At 51.8% G+C, this 27,399-nt stretch overlaps 5 protein-coding genes across 6 annotated transcripts; 1 reads left to right on the forward strand and 4 right to left on the reverse strand.

Moving 5' to 3' along the window:
* The first annotated feature begins 347 nt into the window (after positions 1 to 347).
* Positions 348 to 5,914, forward strand: LOC117864264 (cytokinin dehydrogenase 8). Of its 2 annotated transcripts, none has more exons than XM_034748301.2 (5): positions 348 to 1,203; positions 1,379 to 1,506; positions 1,644 to 1,925; positions 2,077 to 2,339; positions 4,275 to 5,191. In XM_034748301.2, the coding sequence occupies exons 1-5, from the start codon at positions 630 to 632 to the stop codon at positions 4,924 to 4,926; spliced, it is 1,899 nt and encodes a 632-aa protein (XP_034604192.1). In that variant the 5' UTR covers positions 348 to 629; the 3' UTR covers positions 4,927 to 5,191. The 2 variants fall into 2 exon arrangements, with proteins under 2 accessions (XP_034604192.1, XP_034604193.1); XM_034748302.2 differs by lacking the exon at positions 4,275 to 5,191 and adding an exon at positions 5,331 to 5,914 and having other exon boundaries at positions 349 to 1,203.
* A 318-nt stretch (positions 5,915 to 6,232) lies between these two features.
* LOC117864267 (UDP-glycosyltransferase 73D1) lies at positions 6,233 to 8,025 on the reverse strand. The gene has a single exon (XM_034748305.2). The coding sequence runs from the start codon at positions 7,784 to 7,786 to the stop codon at positions 6,308 to 6,310; it is 1,479 nt and encodes a 492-aa protein (XP_034604196.1). The 5' UTR covers positions 7,787 to 8,025; the 3' UTR covers positions 6,233 to 6,307.
* Positions 8,026 to 15,751: 7,726 nt separating this feature from the next.
* LOC117864266 (UDP-glycosyltransferase 73D1) lies at positions 15,752 to 17,458 on the reverse strand. The gene has a single exon (XM_034748304.2). The coding sequence runs from the start codon at positions 17,411 to 17,413 to the stop codon at positions 15,929 to 15,931; it is 1,485 nt and encodes a 494-aa protein (XP_034604195.1). The 5' UTR covers positions 17,414 to 17,458; the 3' UTR covers positions 15,752 to 15,928.
* Positions 17,459 to 20,473: 3,015 nt separating this feature from the next.
* LOC117864349 (UDP-glycosyltransferase 73D1) lies at positions 20,474 to 22,736 on the reverse strand. The gene has a single exon (XM_034748416.2). It carries the CDS (start codon positions 22,483 to 22,485, stop codon positions 20,986 to 20,988), a length of 1,500 nt encoding a protein of 499 aa, XP_034604307.1. The 5' UTR covers positions 22,486 to 22,736; the 3' UTR covers positions 20,474 to 20,985.
* Positions 22,737 to 24,559: 1,823 nt separating this feature from the next.
* Positions 24,560 to 26,646, reverse strand: LOC117864350 (UDP-glycosyltransferase 73C6-like). Its single transcript, XM_034748417.2, has one exon. It carries the CDS (start codon positions 26,260 to 26,262, stop codon positions 24,784 to 24,786), a length of 1,479 nt encoding a protein of 492 aa, XP_034604308.1. The 5' UTR covers positions 26,263 to 26,646; the 3' UTR covers positions 24,560 to 24,783.
* Positions 26,647 to 27,399: the final 753 nt, after the last annotated feature.

Genomic DNA, 27,399 nt, shown 5'->3' on the forward strand with positions numbered 1-27,399 from the left:
CAAACATGCCCCTCGGAGGGTCGGCATCGGCTGCTCAAACAATAGTTGCCATGAGCAAAGAAGAGACTAGTCTGCGCAGTAATTAAGGACACGTCACACGAGCGCATACATTTCAACCACTCATTAAATACCACTAATCCACATGAGGTAGAGCCCATCTGCATGAGCGTTCCACTGATTGCATGGCAAATCGCTCCAAGATTGAAGGACGCGTTTCGTGTTTATCTCCTGACCAGTGATCAGACGCAGGCAGGCGCGGGCCCGCGTGGATCCCCCGTGCCCCGACCCCGGTTTCCATTAGATCCTCGGCCCCGCCGCGGCAGCGACAACACCACCGGCTATATATAAACGCGCACCCGTCTGTGAGCTTCATGCCTTTGGCCCTGTCACCCCCTGCTCTCTTATCTCCGTCGCCTCTCGCTGCTTCTCCCTTCCCGTTCCATCCATCCACAGTTCCTGTGGGAACCCAGGGATCGATCTTGACGGAGACGTCAATCACCGATCAGGACAGCACGACGCCTTATTCTTCGGTCTCGTCTCGGCCCCAAGCACCGGCAAATGCGCTTGCTTCCTTCCGTGAGCTGAGCTGTCCCGGGTTGCTAGGTATCGAGCAAGAAGCTTGCTAAGCCATGGTGCTCAAGGCGCTGTACCTGTACGCCGCCGTCGTGGTCCTGCTGCTCTGCTCCTCCGCGAACTTCATCCAGAGCCCGAGCGACGTGTTCGGCCCCGTAGCGCTCCTGGAGCCGACGCCATCCGCGGCCCGCGACTTCGGCGCCGTGGTATCCGAGGCGCCCGTCGCGGTCATGCGGCCCGGGTCCGCCGCCGACGTCGCGCGGCTGCTGGGCGCGCTGTCCTCGGCGCCGGCGGGGCCCGGGCGGCGGCCGAGGGCGTCCGTGGCGGCGCGCGGCGCGGGGCACTCGCTCCACGGTCAGGCGCAGGCGCGCGGCGGCATTGTGGTGGAGACGCGCGCCCTGCCGCGCGCCGTGGAGGTCGGCGGCGGCGGCGCGTACGCGGACGTGGGCGCCGGCGCGCTGTGGGTGGAGGTGCTGGAGGAGTGCCTGAGGGCCGGGCTCGCGCCGCGGTCGTGGACGGACTACCTGTACCTCACAGTGGGCGGGACGTTGTCCAATGGCGGCATCAGCGGCCAGGCGTTCAAGCACGGCCCGCAGATCAGCAACGTCCTGCAGTTGGAGGTCGTCACAGGTACACGCTCTGCCGCACGGGCACGGCCCCGCTGCGCGCATGCAGCTTCTGCCAATTTTCTTTTCGCTCCCTTTTGTTTGGTGGAAGAAGAGGGAGAAGAAAGCAAGGATACGGGTGATCAGTGGCCTTTGTTTCTTTCCGTTTGTTTTTGAGTTGTTTGTCCCGTCGGTTGCAGGCACAGGCGAGGTGGTGACATGCTCACCCACCCAGAGCCCGGAGCTTTTCTTCGCCGTCCTTGGTGGCCTTGGCCAGTTCGGTATCATAACCAGGGCAAGGATTCCGCTGCAAGTTGCTCCCCCCAAGGTACATACATGCACGCAATCTAGAAATAGAAATATGGAAATCTTCTTCATCGATCTCCTCCACACGCCTTTTTGTAAATCTCAAGCAGCAGCTCCGGCCGATAATTTTCTATGGTTGCTGTCCTGGTCGATCATTAGGTGAGATGGGTGAGGGCCTTCTACGACAGCTTCGAGACCTTCACTGGGGACCAGGAGCTCCTGGTCTCAATGCCGGAGCTGGTGGACTACGTGGAGGGGTTCATGGTCCTGAACGAGCAGTCCCTCCGGAGCTCCTCCGTCGCCTTCCCCGCCGAGGTCAACTTCACCCCGGACTTCGGCTCCGACGGCGTCGGCGGAGGAAAGAAGGTCTACTACTGCATCGAGTTCGCGGTGCACGACTTCCAGCGGCAAGACTCCGCCGCCGCCGACGACGGCGACCATGTCAGTCTCCCTTTTCGTCACTGCAGCTACCACTCATCAGCACACGCCATGTTAACATCTTTCACCAGTAACCACGAGAAGGACCGCCGGTCGATTATTGAACGCTGAACCGGCCTTTGTGGCTCTCGAAATTCTTGTGTCGTCTGTGCAGGTTGTGGAGCTGGTCTCCGGGAAGCTGAGCTTTCTGCGGCCCCACGCGTACAGCGTGGAGGTGGCCTACTTCGATTTCCTCAACAGGGTGAGGATGGAGGAGGAGAGCCTCAGGAGCCGGGGCCTCTGGGACGTGCCGCACCCCTGGCTCAACGTGTTCGTGCCCAGGCACGGCGCCGCGGCGTTCAAGGACCTGCTCATGGGCACCGTCACGCGGGGGGAGTTCGAGGGGCCCGTCCTCGTCTACCCCCTCCTCACTGACAGGTTCGGCCCGCTTCCCACTCTTTGCAAACAAAAAAAAGGCCATGTACGCCTAGTTCCATGCTAAATTAAGTAGAGTACTGGCTTTCGATAGCTTTAGCCATGAATAAAAGCTGCTCGTACTTCATATACTAGCAAAAAGGATTCACTAATAAAGGGGTCCCTTTCGCAATATTAATTTGCAAGATTTGGCTGCGCAAAAGAAAAAAAATCGTTTGGATGAGGTGGCGTGATCGGCCTTTCACCCGCAGGGAATCTCAAAGTATTCCAAAAATAAAAAAACAAAGCGCAGGCCTTTTTCTGGGTGATTTATTATATGCAGAACAGATTGCACATCGAGTGCAGTCTTGTAGACTTGAGGCTTTTGTTAGCTTAGCATTTTTTTCTTTCTCGTGCTGCTTTCCCGTTGTTGTTATCATCCCAGAAATGGTTTGCCAACCCTAGGCGCAACATGTTGGCCCAATTGTGACAACGCCATGGCATCTCTCCCTCACAGTCACAGCCTCACAGGGGCCCTGTTAGCCGTCACCTCATGCCCTCCCTCCTTTCTCAGCACTCAGCAGCCAAGCCATCGACAATTCACCTTGCACCTTTTGCATCGGCTGGGACGCTGGATCACACTAACCTGCTGGCTGCTGCATCTTCAGTCAATCAGGCACAGTGACAACTAGTCCCTCCCCCCCCCCCCCCCCCCCCCCCCCCCCCCCCCCCCCCCAATCCCTGTAGTGTTTGGCAGCGCGCGATCGGTCTTTGCCTTGCCTGTCTACACAAGAGTCAAGGGTCGGCTGTCAACAGCTAGCTTTTAGCTTGGGGTCTCCTGAATCTCTCTGTAGCTGTGACTGTGTGAGAAAGACAAACAGAAGGGGGGCAACGCCAGCAGGGAGATGGAGATTCCACGAGATGATCGGACGTGCCTTTTTGCAAGTTGCAGTGCTTGCTTGCCGCAGCTGGTGTGGACTGTGTAAACAGTGTGAGCACTGAGCAGTGCCTTTTAAAAAAAATAAAAAATAAAAACAGCGTTAGCAATCGCTTGGGCTTGTTTAGCCAGGCCTGCTGCAAGTCGCGACTGGCGTGGGTATTCAGTGCAGTGCAGTCTCCGCAAATAGCAGCGCCAGTACCCGGTATGGCGCATTGGTGGTGCTGGGCGCTGGCGCCTTGGGCCTCTTCTCTTCCAGTCTTCCTCCTTTCCGGGTCATGGTCATTGGTCAAGCCCTATCTGACTGACTTTGACCTCTCATAGCTCCCTACGTACAGCTTAAAAATACTACGCTGCACTGTACAGCCGAGCCGAGCTACTGTTGGTAGCAGGATCACTGTAGTATACTGTATCCACGGCGTTGCTTCTTTTTATTGTTTTTTTTTCAGTTCCTGAAAACATTGTTTCTTTTCAGCTCTGTTTGCTTGTACGCAGCATGTGTTCAAGGACTCTGAACATGCCTGCCCGTGAATCCGTGATGTTCAGAACTCGGGATTAGCGGACCAGGGCCAGTCATGTTCGCAGCAGGCTTTGCCGCTCTGCTCCCCGCAGAGGATGCTTGCACGGCCAACCTTTCTGCCGGTCAAATAGATTCTCTGCTTTACTAATTTTCTTCAAAGAAAAATGAAAAGATTCTCCGCACTCAAAACCCTTCAGAGCTGACATGATCCAGGATCTGAAATAATGTCCTGCTTTTCCCGGACACCCAATTCACATCCTCCTGCCATGCCAGGCCGGGGGGCCTCCACCCTGTCACGGGCTCACGGTCCCATGCCCCCCTCCTCCTCCTTGCCATTTTAGGAAGGAGTTCGGAGTTACAGGGCGCCACCACCGTCCATTAGAGCGTCTCGTAAAATGGATCGCTGTCCTTAAAACTATAGGATAAAAAACAGTAAAAATAAACCACTTCAACAGTGTTATTCCTAAATTTTTTAGTTATAACCTATATTCAAATATACCAGTTGGATTGCTAAATCCTCCTCCTCCTGCTGGCGGGAGAGCCGACCGTCCCGCACTGAAGCTTCAGCGCCGCCTCCATCACTTCCGCCCTCACGCCGCTGGCGTCCTTCCCACCTCCGACCACCGGCGCCACCATGGAGACCCTTCCCGCAGCCTCTTCACCACTCGTCCCATGCTCTACTGACCTCGAATCGGCGGCGAGAACGAAGGCAAGGTGGAGCTAAGGTGCCGGCGGAGCTCCGCCGGCTCAACTTCGGCGCGGCCGATGCTCGTCGATTCGGTCGCGAGGGGAGCTCGCGGGGCCAGCGGCTCGTCGATTTGGCCGTCGGGGGACCTCGCCGCCGTCTTCCCTCACCTCTCCGCCCATCGCGGCCCCACACAGCGCCGGCCGTCGCGCAACCCCACATCAAGCCGCCGGCCGCCGTGCTGCTCGTTCACATGCCGGCGCGCTCTGCCCTTCGCACGGCCACGCGTCGAGCCACCGGCCACGGCCTCGCACGGCGTTGCCCGCGCAGCGCCGCCCGCCGCGCCGGCGCACATCCGTCCCGACCTCTGGCGGCCTCCCTCGCGGAGGCGGAGCTGGGGCCGGCGCCGATTCGAGTAGACGGCGGCGGAGGAGAAGAGGGCGGTGGCGGGAGGAGCGGAGGGCGGTGACGGGAGGAGCAGGGGGCGGCGGGGGATCTGTGGAAGAGACGGGAAGGAAGAGGATAAGAAGAGAAGAAGGTTGATTTTGCATATTACTCCTAAAAAAATATTCCACTCGCGGATTAGTCCCTGTAAGAATCATAGGTATCCAATTTTATCAAAGTTGTTGGAGAGAGCGCACGAGTTATCTACTAAAATAAATTGTAGGTCACCAGTTTTACAAACCTGTTGGAGATGCTCTTAGCGTATAGTCATGTTGGATTTAGCAAACGCATCAATGCCGTGTCCACTGCCGGATCCTCCGAACGTCTTTTATGAACTCTGATGATTCTGGTCGCAGGCAGATCGGGGTACATACAGGAATATACGATGCTCCGCACTGACCGATTGGTTCGCTGCGACGTTTTTTTCAGGTGGGACGGCAACACGTCGGCGGTGGTGCCGGCGGTGCCGGACGGGGTGGTGTACGTCTTCAGCGTGCTGCGGTCGACGGACCCGGCGCGGTGCGGCGGCGCCTGCGTCGAGGGGATCCTGGAGGAGCACCGACGGGTGGCCGACGAGGCCTGCCGCCGCCTCGGCGCCAAGCAGTACCTGGCCCGGCAGCCGTCGCGGGCGCACTGGCAAGATCACTTCGGGTCCAGCTGGGACCGGTTCGTGGCCCGCAAGGCCCGCTTCGACCCCATGCGCATTCTTGGGCCGGGCCAGGGGATTTTCCCCAGGACGGACGATGTGACGGCGGTGGTGATGTAACTCACTCACTCACGTAGTTTAGGCTGATGAGTAGTTGATGCTAGCTCAGATGAGATTATTCATTCACGTTGCTAGGTACTTTGTTGGCAGAGGCTCAAGGGAGAGTGTTTGTTCCTTCTTTTTTGGCACTGTTTAGAGTATTTGTGGGTTGTGGCCTCGTAAAAGGTGTTGGGCGGGAGGGGAAAAGGAATTTTTCGTCAGTATCTTCACTATATTTCAATCGTGACAATGCCCATTGTTTTTTCTTCTTGCCAATGCCAGGGAATGTTCGGTTCAAAAAAGTATCACTTGAGGATTAGTAATTTTCGCAGAAAAAAACACTGATGGCCTTAGTGGAAAACTAAGAACAAGAGATAGGTAACGGGGCACAATGTGTTTGGCCCAAGGACATCTTCCGATAACTAGACCCACTAACAGGCTCTTTTCAAGGAACTGCTTCATGGTTTGTTGGCAGGGGAGAGAAGCAAGAAATCTCTATCGCAAAATGTAAATGTGATCTAATGCCCTAATCAGAGATACCGATCTTAGCTTGTACACGAAATGCACAGCTCAAGCAAGAAGCCAATCGTCGAACACTCCAAAATTTATTAGGCACCCATGCAGAAATTGACTGATTTACGAACGCAAACTTTATCCACATTCAAGCTACAAAGTAGATCAACTTCTCCATGTTCATATACGATGATCCCCCGTTCTCCAACGCAGCTTTTGCTTTGGCCTTCAGCTCCTGAGCCTTGCTCCTCCTACCCTCCCCGTCGATTCCTCCATCCATCAGCTTGTTCAGGGCCCTCTTCACTTGCTCTGTTCCCACCTCCGGCTTCGTCTCCTCAACGCCTTGGACTCTGTTCAGCAGGCCTTTCGTGGGCTTTGTGGCGCCGACGGACACGCCGGTACCCAGGACGTCAACGATCAGCTTCTCGTTCAGAAACTGCTCGGCGTAGAATGGCCAGGTGGCCATGGGCACGCCCGCGGCCACGCTCTCCAGCGTCGAGCCCCACCCGCAGTGCGTCAGAAATCCGCCGACGGCCTGGTGCTCTAGGATGGCCACCTGCGGCGCCCACCCGCGAACCGCAAGGCACTGGCTCCCTGAGACGCCGTCGGCGTCGGTGTTGTGCTGTAGCCACTTGTTGACGTCGTCGGGCAACGTGTCCGCACCCTTGATGACCCAGAGCACAGGCCATGGGCAGGAGACGAGTGCCAGCCCGAGCTGCATCAGCTGCGCCGGTGCCATGCGCCCGTTGCTGCCGAAGCTGACGTAGAGCACGGAGTTGGCTTTCTTGGCGTCGAGCCACGCCATGCACCGCCTGGCGTCATCCGAGCCGGCCCGCGAGTCGAGGAGGCCAGGTGCGCCGCAAAGCGAGACCGGGCCGACGGCGAACACGACCTTGCCCGTGGCCTCCGCGAGGCGCGCGGCCGAGCCGTGTTCCAGCTCCTCGAAGCTGTTGACGACGATGCCATCCACGGCCATCTCGAACTCCCGGAACTCTCGAAAAGTGTCCTCTTTGACGTTTGAGGACGGCTGGAACTGCACCGGCAGCTGCCTCCGCGTGAACTTGCACTCAAAAGGTGGCAGGACCGGAAGATCGAAGCGCTCGTCCAGTGACGCGACCGCTTCTTGCGGCCTGTGCGTGTGCAGGTACTCAGAGCACAGCAAGCCGAACGCACCGAACCCGTGGAAGACGAAACAAGGCGCGCCGAGTTCACGCGCCACGCCGTGCGCCCACGTGTTGCATATCCCGGCGACGATGGCGCTCGGCCGGCGCGGCGCCATGAGGCGGCAGTGCCGCGCCACGGCCTCACCGAACAGCATGGCGGCGTCGAAGAATCTCGGCACGAGGTCAACCGAGGGGACGTGGTCGAGCCTCTCGCAGCCATCCGGGAGGCCGGCCTCCGCGGCCGGGAACGGGATCGCGGCGACCGTGATGACCGCCGAGGAGCCTTCCCTGGCGCGTTCCACGCGGCGCTGGACGAGCTGCGCGCTGGCGGGCGTGGTGATGACGGTGACCGGCGCGCCGTGCGCGGCGAGGAGGCAGGCGACGTCGACGATGGGGATTATGTGGCTGGTGCCTGGCCATGGGATGACCACGAAGTGAGGCTTCGGGCGCTGGGTGATCTCCATTTCCTTTTCCTAACACTCTGTCGAGACTCTGCAACAACTCTGTCCCGGTTGTGAGTTTGCTTGTAAGGATTCGGAGAGTGTCAGTTGGAGCAAGAGTGCAAGACAATGGTGACGAAGATTGATGGCGACATATGGGCTGTAGTTTTAGCGTGCCGAATGTTAAATTAGCCTCTTCTTGTTAACCGATAAGGACTGGCTGGATCTGTCCAGATTCCACAAAATAGAAAATAAGATTCGCATCAATTTGATTTGATTTGCCAAGTGCAGCGGCACGAAATTCACGAAATCTCCGGGGCTATCTCCTCCACCTTGACCTCTGATAGATGGAATGGCCCAGTAGTATAAATGGGCCTAAAAGGGCCTTTTTCCACCAACGGCGCCGGCTCAGATGCTCTTCTGGTGGCCCACCCAAGCCCACGTCAATTAATCAGTAGTCGTGTTCGTGTCTGGTTCGGGCGGGCCGCGGGCGCATCCACAGCAGCATCAGCGTCAGCTCGAACTTTGCTGCAGCACAGCAGGCAGTAGCTGTGTCCCATGCTGCAATGGCCAATACTTCTGTCAAGGGATTCCTTGCCGGCTGCCGGTGCTTGTCAAGCAACTTCACCTGCATTTTTTTCGCTCTACGTTTTGCGAGTTTTGTTTTCTAAAGGGGCACTGAATTAATGCAGATGGAGCTTATAAAGAGAAGTTGAGAATTGGGAGGTTGGGGATTTGCAGTTCGTAATTCTCAAAAGGCTCAGGTTCTCACTTTTGCTGTGCAAGCAGTGACGATAACGGTGAAATTCAAAAGGAGAAGTAAGTAATCTAGAGACAGTTTTTTTTAAACATAGTCAATCACATGTACGCATAAAGTTACCATAGCCGCCTCGTTGTTGATTGCACGTCGCCTACCGAAAATACGAGTACACATGCACAAATTTTGTATAAACATATACACTCCCTCCATTTCAAATTACTATTCGTTTTGGTTTTTCTAGATACATATTTTTTCTACGTATCTAAACATACATACATCTAGATATATATCAAAAGTTTTATATCTAGAAAACTCAAAACGAATAGTAATTTGGGATGGAGGGATTACATGATTGCGTGCTACGTTCATCTATTTTTTTATTAAAATCTTTTGTGACGAGGGGGCGCGATAGCTTTCTATGACTAGAGTGTTGAGTGCTATGCATGCATTCACGTGTACAGACGTTTGCGCATGGAGCAATCATCAAAGCAATAGGAGCGGAGGGAAGTGAGAAGTGCTCGTGCAAGAAGAGAGAACGGAGAAGCAGTTCAGCGTAGTCTGGCTCGTACGAGGGAGCCAGGCCGGTCAGGGATAGGCTCAGCGCGTGTAAAGAGACGTATGATCAGGGGCGGAGCTAGGAAATGTCACATCCGATTATTAAAGGCAAAATCAGATGAATAAATTATATGTGCGTCAGGATCAAGTTTCACATATGCAACGACTTCATTAAATATCATAAACAGTGCGTAAAGAGAGTATTAAATTTATTACATGACCGAAAGTCTTTAATTCCAATAGCAAAACGAGTTTTATTCTAGCAGCGGAACTCCAACCAGGACGAGGACTCCACAGGTAGTTGACTGGGGGCACACGTACACCTAGAACTCCTCGAAGTCTTCAAGAACCTCCTCAAAGTTATTTTGGTCTAAGCAGCGGTTTTAGCAAGGGTGATTACACTTACGGTTGGTACTCAGCAAGCGTGATGAATATGTAGTGTAAGGCTATGCAAGGATAGGCTATGGTTTAACAGCAATTCAGCATTTTAATTGGTTGGTCAAATTTTATTAGCAATTACTAAGTATAAGTTTATACCACCCACATTAAGCATGATCAGAGATAAAGATAACAATAATAAATAATATCAATTTAATTCAACTTTCGATAAATTAATCATGTGAGGTCCAGCCCACTCTTGGTCGTAAGCACGGCTATTATAATAGTTTTACACTCTGCAGAGGTTGTACACCTTTGCCCACAAGTCGCGTAAAAGTTCAAATGGATTTTAGATCCAGCCATGCTGTACGGGCCAGACACAGTACCCCACTTATGAGGTGTGATTGCATAGGGACGCTACGAGACCTTTACAAAGATTTCATAGTAAGTAGTAACATGCTAAGGTTTCAGGTCGAAGCAGAGCATAAACCTCTCTTAAGACTACAAAGCTACCATAGAGCAGATTAGCCTGAGGGCCGAGCTATACCCCATCAACGCCTCCCCTCTTGCCCTTTCGGTAAGAGTACCCTAGACTAGAGTCTCTAATTAATTAGCCAAGACCAGAGCCATATAGTTCTTTTGGTTGTACTGTTTTCCTAGGTGGTCGCTCCATGTTTCAATTAAGCATGATAATCTTGTATTAATGGAAGGTATAGCATAAATAAAACAAGTTTAAGCATTGGTTCATTAATACCACCATACCTAGTTAGAGCAACTAAGTAAGAACTACCCAACATTAAAGTAAACCCAGGTTGATCAAGGTGCAGGGATAAAACTAGGCACACCTTAAATAGGATACATCATGTTTCTATACTTAAAGTGCATGTTTCTATACTTAAAGTGCATAGCATATGTGTAATGAACATGAAAGTTAAGGTTGCATAGGATCAAATTATGATCAAGGGCATGACTTGCCTTCCTGAACTTGCTCTTGCTGCTCAAAGTCTTCAAAGCCTTGCTCTTCGAATCTCTCGAACTGCAATCCTTCTATGCACACCAAACAAGTACATACAAGCAAACAAAGGACTAAAATAAGAAAATATTACATCAAACAGTAGCAACATAGCAAAATAAGACCATAAAACTAATCTATGTGTTAACACGAACTCGCTTAAAACAGATTTAAAACGCTAAAGATATGAACTAAACAAGGTTTAGAGGCTTAACTGCGAGAAAACTAAACTTTTAGGGGTTAAACTTAAAGAAACTAAGGGCTAAAACCTAATTAACCATATATACAGACGGTCTAACGCATAAAAGAACCGAACAAGATGGCGGATGGAATTTTATAAAAGAGCAGGGGCTAAAACAGAAGAAAAAGGATTTAGATTGAAATACTTTTGAACTGGATGGATCTCGGGTGTGAAAAGAGAAAACAGCGAGGGTCTTTTTGCAAAAGCAGCACGAGCGGCTTGGGTTGACCAGTATTAACCCGGGTCAGATTCGATCTGGGATGTCGGTTCCCGATCAGATGGATGCGGACGACCAGGAGGAAGCGGCGGTGCGCGGGCGGCGGCAAGCACAACGGCGAGCGACGGCGCTACATAGGACCTCGCCGAAATTGAGCGTAGCTCGAGTGGCGGTCCACGATCTTCGACGAGGACTGGCTCGGGACGAAGCTGGCGGCGTAGCAAACCGATCTAGGCGGAACTCGTGGCGGCCGAGGTGACGACGGGGCGAGGCAACGCGGCGGAGCGGCTCGATGCGGTAGCGCGTGATTTCGGCAAGCTCATGTGTGCGAGAGAGGGCACGGGAGCGCACGGGATCTTCACGGGCGGCTTCCTTACCACGACACGAAACTCCGAGTGGTGTTCTTGTTGACGGCAAGGCGACGGCGGCATGGATCGTTGGCGGCGGGTTCGAGCTCCAGTGTGGCGGCGCTAGGGCTCAAGGCGGTGGGCGGTAGGGTTTGGTGAGGTCGAGGGGGGTGCAGCGGCTCAGTTTTATAGCCCGGGAGGCGGCCTTGGCATGCAGGCCTAAGGCTGGAGCCGAACGCGGACCCGGAGCAGGGGCGGCACGAACTCGAGCTCGAGTTCGGCTCGGGCGCGGGCGTGAGGAGGGAGGTGACGGGTGGGCCCCGGGCGTCAATGGGAGAGGCGGAGAAAGCGGGCCACTGCTAGGCTAGCCTGGGCTACGAGCTGCTGCTGTTGGCGCGGGCTGGCTGCTATTGCGAGCTGGGTCAAAAGAGAAAACATGCCAAAAGGAAGGAAGAAAATAGAAAGAAAAAGGAAAGGTTTTCCTATTTTTTGAAAAGGGATTCAAACATGAATTCAAATACAAATTTGAATTCAAGCAACCAAAATCAATGCACCAGTATGAATGCAACAATGAACTCTTATGATTCATTAACTTGTTTTAGAAAAGATTTAAATGCTTAAGAACTTAAATAAAATCTTAGAAAATCCTTAAATCTTTAAACAAAAGCAATTAAATTCTATCAATTCTAACAAATTGTATTAATTTGCAAAAAATGAAAATTAGGGTGTTACAAATCCTACCCCGTTAAGATGAATTTTGTCCTCGAGATTCGAATGGATTAGCAAAGAGTTGTGGAGATTCTGCCTTCAGTTCATCCTCTCTTTCCCATGTTGCCTCATCCTCTGCATGGTGACTCCACTGTACCTTGCACATCTTGATCACTCTGTTCCTGGTGACTCGTACTAAGGTATCCAAGATTTTGATAGGATATTCGGTGTAAGTGAGATCATCCTATACATTCAATTCCTCCATAGGTAATTATTCCTCTGGAACTTTAAGGCACTTCTTCAACTAAGAGATATGGAATACATCATGCACATCTGAGAGTCGTCTCCCATTCTGTATAGAACTTTGAAAGGTCCAATAAAGCGAGGTGACAACTTCCCTTTAACCTTGAATCTGCGTATACCCCTGATAGGTAATACTTAAATATATATGTAATCACATTTCGCAAAAGTCAATTCTCTCCATCTAGTATCAGCATAACACTTCTGCCTGGATTGAGCTGCCCTTAGGTTCTCTCTAATGATCTGAACTTGTCTTTCAGCTTCCTAGATAATCTTTGGTCCAAACAACTGACTCTCTCCTGTCTCACTCCAATACAGAGGAGTTCTGCACTTCCTTCCATATAAAGCCTCAAATGGTGCTATCTTGAGACTAGCTTGGAAGCTGTTGTTATAGGAGAACTCAATATAGGGCAAACTTTTATCCCAACTACCTCCATGTTTTAGAGTGCAGGCTCTCAACATGTCCTCTAGAAGCTGATTTGTCCTCTCAGTCTGTCCATCTGTCTGAGGATGGTAGGCTAAATTGAAATTCAATTTAGTACCCATGGATTCATGAAGTTTCTGCTAGAAGCGAGATGTGAACTGAGTACCTCTATCAGACACTATTTTCTTGGGCACATCGTGCAGACACACAATCCTTGACATATACAATTCTGCCAACCTAGCTCCAGAGTGAGTGGTCTTCACGGGAATAAAGTGAGCTACTTTAGTCAACCTGTCCACAATTACCCATATAGAGTCATAACCAGCTTGAGTACAGGGCAATCCCACTATGAAGTCGATACTGATCTCTTCTCACTTCCATTCTAGCACCCTTAATGGTTGAAGTAATCCAGCTGGTCTTTGGTGTTCAGCTACATGTGCGGCCACATCCCTCTTCAATCCATACCACCAATACTTGTTCTTGAGGTCTTGGTACATCTTGGTGCTTCTAGAATGAATAGAGTAGGCTGAATCATGAGCTTCCCTTAAGATAGTGTCTCGGAGATTTCCCACATCTGGCACGCAAATCCTTTCCCTAAACCATATAGGTCCTTGGTCATCCTCTGTGAAATCTGGAGCTTTTCCTTCTTCCATAAGTTCCTTGATCTTGGCACTAGAGTCGATTCTACTTCCATAGTTACTCCTTCAGTACGAGCAACTATCCCTAAGTTGTTTCTCAAACTCCCTCATCAATTCATCAGTCATGTAATATACTAGAGCCATGTTGGCATGACTCTTCCGACTCAAGGTATCTGCAACCAAATTTTCTTTACCAGGGTGATAGTGAATCTCTATATCATAATCTTCGATCAGCTCCAACCAACGGCGCTGCCTCAGATTAAGGTCCTTTAGAGTGAAGATGTACTTCATACTCTTGTGATCAGTATAGATCTGGCACTTGGTTCCAAGAATATAATGCCTCCAAATCTTCAAGGCATGCACTATTGTTGCTAACTCCAAATCATGAGTAGGATAATTCTGCTCATGTTTTCTCAATTGCTTGGATGCATAGGCTATAACATGCCCCTCCTGCATAAGAACGCAGCCTAAGTCCTGTCGAGACGCATCACATAGATATCGAAACTCTTTTGCAGATCTAGCATCACTAGCACTGGAGCTGTAGTCAACCTCTTCTTCAACTCCTCAAAGCTGGTTTGGCAGGCTTCAGTCCACTTGAATTCCTTTCCCTTCTCCAATAGTGATGTGAGAGGCTTCACTATTTTAGAGAATCCTTCAATGGACCTACGATAGTATTCTGCAAGTTCAAGAAAACTCCTAATTTCTGTAACTATTTGTGGCGGCATCCATTTCAGAACATCCCTGACTTTGCTTGGATCCACTAGCAACCAATCAAAACCAGGTAACCAATCAAAACCTTTCTATGCTTGAACTCTTTTTGCATGCTGTGGGTCAGACCCAGTACCTAAACCAGGTAACCAATGATGGAAAGTGGGGCGATTCTTCTTCCTGTAAAGTTTCATTTCATGCTCACATCCGGTCTTCTTTGTACAATAGTGTTGCTTCCAGTTCTATGCTATGTATGGTAGTCGTTTGATTCGGGAATCCTTGAGCCAAGCTTTTAGTCCGTGCCTGGCAGTTTCAGCCGTGGTCCAGTCCAGCAGCCTCTTTGCGATCCAAGAATCGCACGAGAAGAAAGCTTCCGGTTAGCTTCAATTAGTTTTAGTTAGATAGAACGAGAACCTCGTAACTATGCCAAGCTCGTTCTTGCCTGGAGCCTCGATGAGGGGGCATGCAGCGAACCAATAGTTATTGCTGTTTGCATGGGAAGGGAAGAGAGACGGAGATATGCACGTGTCGCCTGTTGTGCAAAAGAACAGAAAGGCCGCGTGCGCGTATATCTTCAGGTTCAACCCCGAAATTAAAATTAAGGAAAGCCGACTCGTTGTGATGCCAAGTTGAAAGGAGGCGTTGGCGCAGTTTGTTGGAGGGGAATGGACGCGAACGCAAGGATTATCGTTGCGGAGTCTCGTATGAGCACCGTGCACGGATGGAGATGGCCTGCGTGCCAATTTTGGCCGAGCACCACATGGTCTCGATTGTACGGGTGGCTCACCTAGGTCTATAGTTTAAGGTGGGTGCGTGCACGAGTTTTGCACCTAGTACTGATGATTTGTGAGCTCGCTATTGTACGTGCTAGTTGTGTGGATTGAACCATTAATTGAGAGCGAAGGGCATTCCGACCTGACATCTATTGCTATTGTAGTAGTCGTGTGTTCTTGAGTTGTCTTCATCGTGTTGTATGGTCATCATCATGAGATGGAGCCGAGTATCTGCGTAACAGTACCAACTTCAAATTGAATACAATTGAATAAATAAAAGTAGGCAACCTTAACTATGAGGCCACGCATAGGATAATATTTCGCTACATTTACAACATGCATTTTTTTTTGTTATGATAAGACTTTGACTAACAAATACTCCACTAATATTTCATTTGTGTGATACAAGATTATGATCATAAGTATTCTGCATATGAATCTAATACAATTTTTGTGTCACAAAAATTATGTATCGATAGAGTGAATTTTTTGGTAAAAACTTGTCTAGGTTTTATAATATCAAACAGAGGGAGTAACAAGAAAAAGCAACAACCTAAACATAGAACAATCATCCAACAACTAGCAAAATACAACTAGAAATTGGCATGCGAGGACCTTGACACGATTATTGGTGTAGTTCAGCCCCACCGCAAACACTCATGTTGCCATCACAACTCTTTTGTCCAAAAAGTCTTAAATAGCTTGTAGCAGGCTGCTTTTGAATTTAAGCAACGCGATCATAGAACTTACGCAACCATTTATCCATACAGGAGCATGTTATAAAATAACACAGCAGGTACATCAGGATCAGGTTGGACATATCTCGTGAACAAATTGTTTCTTGGTAAGAAGAACGAAACCACTATTGCATATCTTAGATGTGATTTCACATACTACAGAGAGCAATCAAACTGAACTTTGTAACAGATTGAAATTGCAACATGCATGTACTAGTTTATTTTATTCTTCCTGCCCAGCAGGAACAAGCACACATGCAAGAGTTCAAGGAAAAAAGCCAATCTCAAAATACATTTGAGAACCAAACAATGCAAACTATTACGCAGAAACAAACTGGTTCCGAGCTGATACTGATCCATTTTCATTTTCAACCAGCAAACTGTATCAACTTCTCTAGATTCATAAATGACGATCCTCCATGCTCCAAAGCAGCCTTTGCTTTGGCCTTCAGCGCCTCGGCTTTCGTCCTCCTAGCCTCCCCATCCTCTCCTCCATCCATCAGCATGTCCAATGCTTTCTTCACCTGTTCCATTCCCACATCTGCCTTCGCCCTGCCGGCACCATTTTTGTCACCAGTCAGCACGCCCTCCGTGGGCTTCGTCACGCCGACGGACACACCGATCCGAAGCACGTCGACGATCAGCTTCTCGTTCAGGAACTGCTCGGCGGTGAACGGCCATGTGGCCATGGGAACGCCCGCGGCCACACTCTCCAGCGTCGAACCCCAGCCGCAGTGAGTCAGAAAGCCGCCGACGCCCGGGTGCTCCAGGATGGCAACCTGCGGCGCCCAGCCTCGAACAGCAAGGCACTGGCTCTCTGGGAGACCGTCATCATTGGTGTTGTGCTGTAACCACTCGTGGACGTCGTCTGGCAATGAGTCTGCACCCTTAATTACCCAGATGACAGGCCAGGGGCACGACACGAGCGCCAGCCCAAGCTGCATCAGCTGCTCCGGTGGCATGCGCCCGGCGCTGCCAAAGCTGACGTACAGCACAGAGTTAGCTTTCTTGGCGTCCAGCCACGCCATGCACCGTCTGGCGTCATCCGAGCAGGCCCGAGAATCGACGAGGCCAGGTGCGCCGCAAAGCGAGACGGGGCCGACGGCGAACACGGCCTTGCCCGTGACCGCCGCGAGGCGCGCGGCCGAGCCGTGTTCCAGCTCTTCGAAGCTGTTCACGACGATGCCGTCCACGGCCATCTCGAATTCCCGGAGCTCTCGGAGGCGGCCCTCCGGAATGGAGCAGGAAGGCAGGAACTGCAGCGGCAGCTGCCTCCTGGCGAACTTGAATTCGAAAGGCGGCAGGACCGGGACGTCGAAGAGCTCGTCCAGCGACGCGACGGCCTCGTGCGGCTTGTGCGTGTTCAGGTACTCGCAGCACAGCAGGGCGAACGCGCAGAACCCGTGGAAGATGAAGCAGGGCGCGCCGAGTTCACGCGCCAGGCCGTGCGCCCACGTGTTGCACATCCCGGCGATGATGCAGCTCGGCCGGCGCGTCGCCGTGAGGACGCGGCAGTGCTGCAACACGGCGTCGCCGAACCGCATGGTGGCGTCGAAGAAGTTGGGAACGAGGTCGAACGAGGGGGTGTGGTCGAGCCTCTCGCAGCCGTCCGGCAGGCCGGCCTCCACCGCCGGAAACGGGATCGCGGTCACCGTGATGCCCGCCGAGGAGGCTTGCCCGGCGCGTTCCACGCGGCCCTGGACGAGCTGCGCGCTGGCGGGCGTGGTGATGACGGTGACCGGCGCGCCGTGCGCGGCGAGGAGGCAGGCGATGTCGACTATGGGGATCATGTGGCTGGTGGCTGGCCATGGGATGACCACGAAGTGAGGCTTCGGGCACAGGGTGGCCTCCATTTGCTGTGTTCCTGTCACCTTATCTAGATTGCGAGAACTTTGTGCACTTGTTGGCTTGTTGCAAGGAATCTATATAGAATTGTTGCGGCAGCCTCGCAGACTTGCAGTGCACAAAGCGAAGCGAGACAAGACTGGTGCCGGCACATGCATTGTCGTTTCTGCGTAGCCTGAACTAACTGACAGGGACTGGCTGGATCAGTGCAAACGTTGCTATATTCTGGGGCGGAGGAGTAGAAGATACCCGAAGTGCAGTAGCATGAAATATTTTGCCCGTGTGTGGTACTCTAATGTGGAAGGAAAACATCAGTAAATTGTTCTTTTGAACTGCGGTGATTAATGCCTCATTATCCATAACTCCATCGATGATCTCTGTATACTATGCTCGGAACAGGAAGGAATATATCTTCATTCTGTGGCATCCAGAGGAGCACGATCCAAAGAGCAGCATTATCGTCACGCACCTCAAGTAACACTATCACAGAAATGACTCTACAACGTACTTAATCACTCACGAAACATATGATATGATACTATGCTCTATGCATTAGGGTGATTGTATCTTTTATAGTTTCACGTGACTCGAGCTTCGGACTTCGGAGAGTGTGACAAGACATACTCCCTCCGTCCCATTTTAACTGCAATCATGAAATTAAAAAAACGTCCCATATTAAACGTGCTCATCAGCCAAATCTCAAATGTACCAGGCTGTGCGAGTACACGTGGGTCTCGTTTGCAAAAAAAAAAAAATCCAAACACCCAGCGGGTTCAGCCATCCACCGCATGAGGAGTCTGACATGTTCTCGTTTCTTCCGCACTCTGCTGTGCATGTTGCTTCCCTAATTCATTTTAAAGTATATAATGCTACAATGATTACTGCTATCTATTCCCTGTACATAGGGACAATATCATTTCCCATCCATTTTAATTTCATGTTCAAATCCTTAAAGTGCACTTATATTAGGACGAGGGAGTACAAAAGATAGTGGTTAGCCTAACCACATCGCGGGGGTGTCCATCTCCTGGAGTGACTCTCTGTCTCAACTTACGTAATCGATGACGCCAATGAACATATGAGATTTTCACTAATCAGCGATTGATCAAGTGAAAGGGACCGATTACACAGGAACGTGCACGCGAACTGTGAGTCTGCGTGATCGCTAATGTGTCTGGTCATTTAGGCTCGGAACGCCCATTTTGGCTGGACATTCAGCTCCACAGAGAGCCATTTATGGTCCTTGGAGTACTACCCTACAACGCATCGCCAAACGAGAAGTAGAAAGATATACGATTTCAAATTTGATTCTTAGGTGAAGATTTTGTATATCCTACAGTAAACTATTGGTTAACATAAACAAGTTATGACACTCAAACTTCCTTTTATTGGAATTTCACAGAATACCAAGGCAGAATCTCAAATCCCCCTTCTCTTTTATTGTCATACTCCCTCCAATCTCTAAATGTTTGTCGTAATCAACACATTTTAGCTTCGACCATCAATATTACTTTAAATATTTATGCTTATTTTTAAAATAGTACGACTAGATTCGTCTTTAACAATAGTTTAAAATAGGAAAAAGTCTATTTTGGACCATCCAACTAATGCCTCGGTTTGATTTCATCCAACTATTTGATTCCATCCAACTCGAAAATCATGAATCTTCTGTTAAAACCGTTCATGTTTGACCATCTAGCAGTTTTGATTGGTGGTTTCGCTGACGTGGATGACACATTTGCAGTGAGACCCACATATCAGTTTTATCTTCTTCCCCTCCCTCTCCCTTTCTCCATCTCACCACTCTAAGGCACCCAGTAGCACCAGCAGCCGGAGGAGCAGCTCATGTGCCTGTCATCATCACCTGCCGCATGTTGGCCACCAGCCGCGCCTCGGCCCCTCATTACGTCGGGTGCCCCCAGCCGCCCCTCGGCTCCCGGGAGGCGGAGGCTGGTGAGTTCCTGGAGGAGGAGGCTTAGGCAGAGGTGGGTGCCAAGGAGGCGGTAGAGGAGGGGGCGGACTCCGCTGCGGTGGAGGAGATGGTGTAGGCTGGTGGTGGTGCGTGGGTGCTATTAGGGAGAAGAGGGTTGGTCGGCAGCGATGGCGGGGCTGTTTCAGATGCAGCCTTTTTTTCATTTTGAAGAGTGGCATCCTATGTTCACTATCTCGATCGAGGTATGGAGGTCAAAATAAATAGAATAATGATGAATGGAAAAAAGAGAAAATCCTTTAGCTGGATAAGAGGCGGATATAGCTAAGTGGATCAAGGCAGTGGATTGTGAAACCACCATGCGGGTTCAATTCCCGTCGTTCACCCATCACATTATTGCAAATTCCAAAAATACAATTTTCCATATTGCTAGTTACGTATTTACTTACGGCGACGAAGAATAAAACTATCACTATATTTTTTCCTTTTCCTAGTTCTTCTTCCAAGCGCAGGATAACCCCTGCGGAGGAGCTCGTGGGGTCAGGAGGTGATGCGGAGGTGGAAAGCGGGACGCAACACAGGAGGAGGCGGATGAGGTGGTGGCGGTGACAAAGGGGCTGGCCCGTCGTTCGGGGAACTCGCACGTTCTGTGGCCGACGGTCGGGGCTCGGTGCGCCTTCGCTGCGCCTGGGGTCGTCCGCGCCTGGTGTTGCCCGTCGCCAAGCCACCAGCCCACGGTGCCTCGGTGCGGGCGTGAGGACCGAGAGAGCACCAGCAGCGGCGGCGCCAAGAAGAGGAAGTGGCTGGAGGGAGAGAAAGGGGAGGGAGGGGAAGAAGATTAAACTGACATGTGGGTCCCACTACCATGTGTCATTCACGTCAGCGAAACCACCGACTAAAACCGCTAGATGGTCAAGCATGAATGGTTTTAACAGTTAGGTGGTTAAAGATTTCTGGTTTTCGAGTTCGATGATCTAAACCAAACCGAGGCATTATTTGTATGGTCAAAAATGAACTTTTTCCTTCAAAATATGACACATTTGCTAGATTTTGAATGCGTTCATTCGAACCAACGAAGGATTTCAAGGGCAATATACTATTAATTTATGGTCAAAACATGTCTTGCTGACTATATCGCTTCATGAAACGACAATTATTTGAAGGTTGAAGGGAGTACAAGTACAACGTGTATTCCAAACACACACCTATCATAGCGGTACAACAACTTTATCCGACAAAAGAAATCATACCAAATAACCAAGGGGTGTTTGATGTTGATACTAATTAGGAGTATTAAACATAGTTTAATTATAAAACTAATTGCACAGATGGAGTCTAATTCTCGAGACGAATCTATTAAGCTTAATTAGTTCATGATTTGACAATGTGATTTGACAATGTGATGCTACAGTAACCATTTGCTAATGATGCATTAATTAGTCTTAATAAATTCATCTCGCGAATTAGACTTCATCTGTGCAATTAGTTTTGTAATTAGTTCATATTTAATCCTCTTAATTAGCATCAAACATCCAATGTGTCCCTGATAAAGTTTAGCACCTCGTATCCAAACACCCCCTAAATGTTCTGCAGTAACAGTTCGGCGGACGAGTGTGTTAAAACCCATGTGTTAGTTAGAGGCATCCAGCTTCAAACAAAAGATTGGATCAAATTCTCCAGATTAACGTAGGACGATCCTCCCTCCTCCAGAGCACCCTTCGCCTTCGCCTTCAGCTCCTGAGCCTTCCTCCTCCTTTCCTCCGCTTCAGCACCCTGATCCATCAGCCTCTCCAAGGCCTTCATCACCTGTTCCATCCCCACCTCCGCCTCCGCCTCTGCTTTGCTGCCATCGGTTTTACTAGCGCTCAGGATGTTTTCCGTTGGCTTCGTCACGCCTACGGACACCCCGACACCAAGCACGTCCACGATGAGCCTCTCGTTGATGAACTGCTCGGCGAACAGCGGCCAGGTGGCCATGGGCATGCCGGCGGCGACGGCCTCCAGAGTCGAACCCCACCCGCAGTGCGTCAAGAAGCCGCCGACGGCCGGGTGGGCCAGGATGGCCACCTGCGGCGCCCACCCGCGCACCACCAGGCACTTGGTGTCCGCCACGCCGTCAGCGTCGTCGGTGTTCTCGCGCAGCCACTTGTTGATATCGTCGGGCAGGGAGTCAGCGCCCTTGACAACCCAGAGGACAGGCCAGGGGCACGAGACCAGAGCCATGCCGAGCTGCATGACCTGCGCGGGTGGCATGCACCCGGCGCTGCCGAAGCTGACGTACGCCACGGACCTGGACGCCTTGGTGTCCAGCCACGCCATGCATCGCCTCGCGTCTTCCGACATGGTCTCTGGATCCAGACTAGGCGAGTGGCTCAGCGAGACGGGGCCGACGGCGAGCACCTTTCTGCCCGTGGCCGCCGCAAGGAGCGCGGCGGAGCCGTGCTCCAGCTCCTCGAACGTGTTCACCACAACGCCGTCCACGGCCACGTCGAAATCCCGTATCTCCTGCAGCGGCCCTCCGCCCATGGAAGTCGACGGCGAGAAATGCGGCGGCAGCTGCCTTCGCGAGACCCTGCACTCGAACGACGGCAAGACCGGGACGTCGAAGGGCTCGTCGGGGGACGCCACCGCCTCGTGCGGCCTGTGCTTGAAGAGGTGCTCGATGCAGAGCAGCGCGAACGCGCCGAACCCGTGGAAGATGTAGCACGGCACGCCGAGCTCGCGCGCCAAGCCTAGCGCCCACGAGTGGCACATCCCGGCGACGATGCAGGTCGGCCGGCAGGGCGGCAGGGAGGCGCCGCCGAGGCAGTGCCGCGCCACCGCCTCGCCGAACCGTTTGTTGGCGGCGAAGAAGCGGGGCACGTCGGCGGGGGACCGGAGGAGGTCCAGCCTCTCGCGGCCCTCGGGAAGGCCGGCCTCCGCGCCCGGGAACGGGATCGCGGTGACCGTGATCCCCACGCCGCCGCGCGGCGGCGTGGCACGGTCGTCGACGCGGCTCTGCACGACTGGCGCGTTGGCGGGCGTCGTGATGATGGTGACCGCCGCGCCGTGGGACGCGAGTAGGATGCCGATGTCGGTCATGGGGATGATGTGGCTGATGCTTCCCTGCCATGGGATGAGCACGAGGTGAGGCTTCGTGGTTTCCTCCATCTATGGCGTTACTCTTTGCAGTCGATGTAGCTAGCTTTCTTCTTGTGCCAAACTGACAGTTTGCTGGGCATTGTATAGCAGGTTGTCTTATGGCCGGTGCACTTTGTATGCTGGAAGTGTCGACATACGAGGTTCATGTAGGGGGCCGGGTCATGATTGATGACTACACTTTCTAGGTGTTTTCTGCCTGTAACCTCACGCCAGGAACAGCACACATGACACAGCATGGAGAAGTCCAAGATTTTGAAAGATACAAACTTTTATTAGCTAATCGGAAGGGTAGCATAGTCAATCCCGTGATGTGTTCAGCGATGATTTCGTTTGTTCAGCAAGACTGTCGCATACGCTTTTGCTGTCTAGCCATCTCTCGAGCGACTTTTCTCTACACGACTTATGCTTGACTTTGCATAGATTTGTGAGGACATCATGCACACATATAATCGGCACATAATATCGGCTCATTCTATATCTTTGACTCGGGGAAAAGTCGCTACTCAAAACTGATGGCAACGAATCTGGAAGGGTTAAGGAGAATCGTACGAACGTTGTAAGGCATGACAATTGAAAATGTTTTCATCTTATCTCTAGAATGTTTCATTTGTAGCATCCACAAACTTGCGACGATGATTACCACGTCAGCTGCGATTGTAGCTTTTGCAGGTTTGAAGAGTAGGGTAGCCATTACGTGTGTCGATGATCGATGATACGTGTGATGCTTGATGAAGTGAGAAGTGGATACTGGATAAGAACTGAAGAATTGTACTTGCGCTTGCGCACGGCGCACGACTTTCCGGATACAGCAGCACACAGGTAACCATCGTGGGGCTTTGGTTTCCCGACCTCCCTGGACTACTGACTCTTGTTTTCAGTCGTATAAAAAAATGCTCTTGTTTTCAGATATACGTCATCGATGACGCCAATGACCATGTGTGACAACTTTAGTGGATGAAAATTCCGTAACCATAGGATTGGGATTTCACGCGCCACAGAAAAATTCCATGCAGCGATATCTTACTGTTTGGCAAGTTCTAATTTCAGAACTTTTTTGAATCAATTGGAGCTAGTTATTGGTGGTTCCAAAAAATATCTAGACTAAAACTGCATGTATATCAGGAGCATCTAGACTAATCATTTGAACATAGCTTAGACTAAATACATATATTAGGACCTATGTTGGAGTTAGCTTGCTAGGATTTTTATTTATTTTTTTAAAAAGAAAATCCACAATCTTCTATTTTAGAAATTACAAGGGAAAGCTAACTTGGGCTTCCTAGAACCCGATTTTTCTGCTCCGTAACACCCTATTATTGGACCCTCCAGCCATCTTTCTCACCACAGCAAGGCTCCAGCCATCTTCATCAACCACAACGACTCCACGACGACCCTAGTTAGTGTTTGGAGGTTTGGATTGGTTGGGGGCCGGGGGCGAAGGGAGTATCGATTCAAGAAGGAGGCCGCGGGCAGTGGAGAGGCAAGGTGGCGGTGGCGCATTCAGCCAAGCAATGGTGGACAACTAGTAGGTGGGCCTGAGTGGTAGAGGTTGCTGCGGGCTACGTAGGATCTCGTCCGAGCTCGATGGCGGTGGACTGCTGGCATTGAGAGCTCTAGCCAGACCCTATCCAGCCACAATGGGGCGGTGGCACGTGGGGGGGGGGCAGTGGGGCATGTGTGCTCGTGAAGAAGAACGGTGTCAGGTGTGACTTTGTTGCTCAATAAGATAGGCAAAGCATGACAGTCATTGGATCTTGATCTAATGGTCGAAATCGAGTACTAATGTGCTATCCTGCCTTAAAACACCCAAATATCCTGTAGACACTCCCAAATTGTTGGAAGGGCACCTTCAATAGCGCCACGTCAGCAAATAAGTTTTACAGTGAACTTCTAAAAACTTATAGAATTTTTTTAAATTTTTTGAAAAATAAGGTGATCCTAGAGTATAACTTGTTTACAATGAGCGAGAGAAAAATTGAAAAAATAAGGAGATCCTGCAGTATAACTTTTTTACAATAAGTATGTGTGTTGGGGGGTGGGGGGGAGAAAGAGTTTGGAGGGGAATGTTGAAGAGCCGAGCGAGTGACCATATTACCTTTTTCTTCACAATTTACACACTTTTCAGTATAACACAAGCGATACAGATTTTAAGCGCATTGCACCTTAGTACAAAATTCATATCTCATATTAAATTCTTGTAAATTGTCGGGTTTCATGGCATACCCCTCTTCTTACTTATATTTTATGGTACTCACGCTGAAACAGATACTTGTGCTGGTCCCACGCGTCAGTAAGACATGTCGAGCTTCAAACAAAAGATTGGATCAAAATTTCCAAATTATTGTAGGATGATCCTCCCTCCTCCAAAGCACCCTTCGCCTTCAGTTTTAGCTCATGAGCCTTCCTCCTCCTCTCCTCTCCTTCAGGTCCTTGATCCATCAGCATCTCCAATGCCTTCTTCACCTGTTCCATCCCCATCTCGGCCTCGGCCTCCGCTTCGCTGCCGCCGGCGCTAAATGCGGTGAAGATATTTTCGGTTGGCTTTGTCACGCCGATGGACACCCCAATGCCAAGCACGTCCACGATGAGCCGCTCGTTGATAAACTGCTCGGCGAAAAAGGGCCAGGTGGCCATGGGCACGCCGGCGGCGACGGCCTCAAGAGTCGAGCCCCAGCCACAGTGCGTCATGAAGCCGCCGACGGCCGGGTGGGCCAGGATGGCCACCTGGGGCGCCCACCCACGCACCACCAAGCACTTGCTGCTCGCCACGCCATCAGCGTCGGTGTTCTCGCAGAGCCACTCCTTGACATCGCCGGGCAGGGAGTCGGCGCCCTTGATGAGCCAGAGGACAGGCGAGGGGCACGAGACCAGAGCCATGCCGAGCTGCATGAGCTGCGCAGGCGCCATGCGCCCGCCGCTGCCGAAGCTCACGTACACCACGGACCTGGGCTCCTTGGCGTCCAGCCACTCCATGCACCGCCTCGCGTCACCCGACGTGGACTGAGGATCGAGACCCCGCGAGCGGCAAAGCGAGACGGGCCCGACGGCGAACACCTTCTTGCCGTTGCCGGCGGCCTCCGCGAGGAGCGCCGCGGAGCCGCGCTCCAGCTCCTCGAAGGTGTTCACGACGACGCCGTCCGCGGCCACGTCAAACTCCCGCATCCCCTGCAGTGCCTTGCCGCCGACGGAGGCGGGCGGCAAGAAGTGCGGCGGCAGCTGCCTGGTCGACAGCCGGCACCGGAACTGCGGAAGGGCGGGGACGTCGAACGGCTCGTCGTCCGACGCGGCCGCCTCGTGCGGCCGGTGCTCGTACAGGTACTCGATGCAGAGCAGCGCGAAGGCGCCGAACCCGTGGAAGACGTAGCACGGCACGCCGAGCTCGCGCGCCAGGCCCAGCGCCCACGTCTGGCACATCCCGGAGATGACGCAGCTCGGCTGCCGGCGGGGCGCCTCATGGAGGCAGTGCCGCGCCACGGCCTCGCCGTGCCCCTTGTTGGCCACGAAGAAGCGGGGCACGTCGGCGGGGGACCGGAGCAGGTCCAGCCTCTCGCAGCCCTCGGGCAGGCCGGCGTCCGCGGCCGGGAACGGGATCGAGGTGACCGTGATCGCGGCGCGGGCGCGGTCGACGCGGCTCCGCGCGATCGCGGCGTTGACGGGCGTCGTGACGATGGTGACCTCGGCCCCGTGCGAGGCGAGGAGGCAGCCGAGGTCGGTCATGGGGATGACGTGGCTGATGGTTCCTGTCCATGGGAAGAGCACGAAGTGTGCCTTGGTGGCGCTCTCCATTTCCCGCGCAGCCAAGAGTTTAAGCCGGATGCTCGATGACTGCGCGCGAAATGGCTAGCTTTGCTGTGTGTCTGTGGGCTATGGCCTACGGCAAGCTGCTGACCTCTTTGCCACTATATATGCAGGTCCAGTGTGGCTTCGCACGCTGCGTACGCATACACGGCATGAGGATGAGTTTAGTACTGGTCCAGAGACAATGCCAGCATGACAGATGCACATGCACGACGACGGGGAGAAGAAGAAACGGAACTAGTCATCTAGTCGCTAAACTCCTCAGGAAAAAGATGGTTTGTTCGTACAGCAGAGCCGAACTGAGCATTGTCCATTCTGGACGAGAAGGAAATTGCTGATGACTAGGCCACTGGCTACCAGGCCCTGGACTAAGCACCGGATCGCCTTTTCTTTTTCGTAAGAAACCAAGGACGCGGCTGAAACGGCCTGCCCCGGCTCCAATTTTACTGCAACTGGTTCAACCCATACTTTATTTTCAGCTTTTTTGGTTCATAGATTTCATTCAAAAGCCTCCTTCTCAAACAACACGTACGGGCAAATCAGTCCACATCACCTTGCAGACACAGCATCTGTAGAATAAATGAGCAGTCGTTACGGCTCATTTTCATTGCAGCGGACGTGTTCCGGGGATCTGGGCAAATGAACGTTGATAGTCGAGACAAGGGACGTTTTAGTATGTGTGGAATTCTCCTTCGTTTTCCTATTTTGAACAGTTGCGAGTTGTCTTGCAGGAGGGCAGAGCTATCGCATGACGTAATGACTTGCATCAGTTGGAGTCGCGCATGTCATTGGTGACGTCGAAAAGGTTTCTGTACGCGACTCTGTAATCGTATGTGGGACCAGATGTGCTGCAATTCATGCGGCCGGGCCGGGAATATGGAGCTCTGCCGCGAAAATGCTTCCACGCCGAATTCGGCAATGAGAACTGCGGCAACAAGTGCTGGGCCGGGTGCCACTACAGCGTATGCGACTACGCGGTGTTCCACTATGTAGTAAGGGTAAGGTTCCGATGCAAATATGTGTATGGAATATAGAAATAAGATGAAAACGTTTTGAAAATGTTCCTTGCTCGGCATATAATTCGCTATAGTGTCATGTGATGTCATCGCTATACGCACTTAGGTC

The sequence above is a fragment of the Setaria viridis genome, chromosome 7 (genome assembly GCF_005286985.2).
Source record: "Setaria viridis chromosome 7, Setaria_viridis_v4.0, whole genome shotgun sequence".
In the NCBI taxonomy this organism is placed as follows: Eukaryota; Viridiplantae; Streptophyta; class Magnoliopsida; order Poales; family Poaceae; genus Setaria; species Setaria viridis.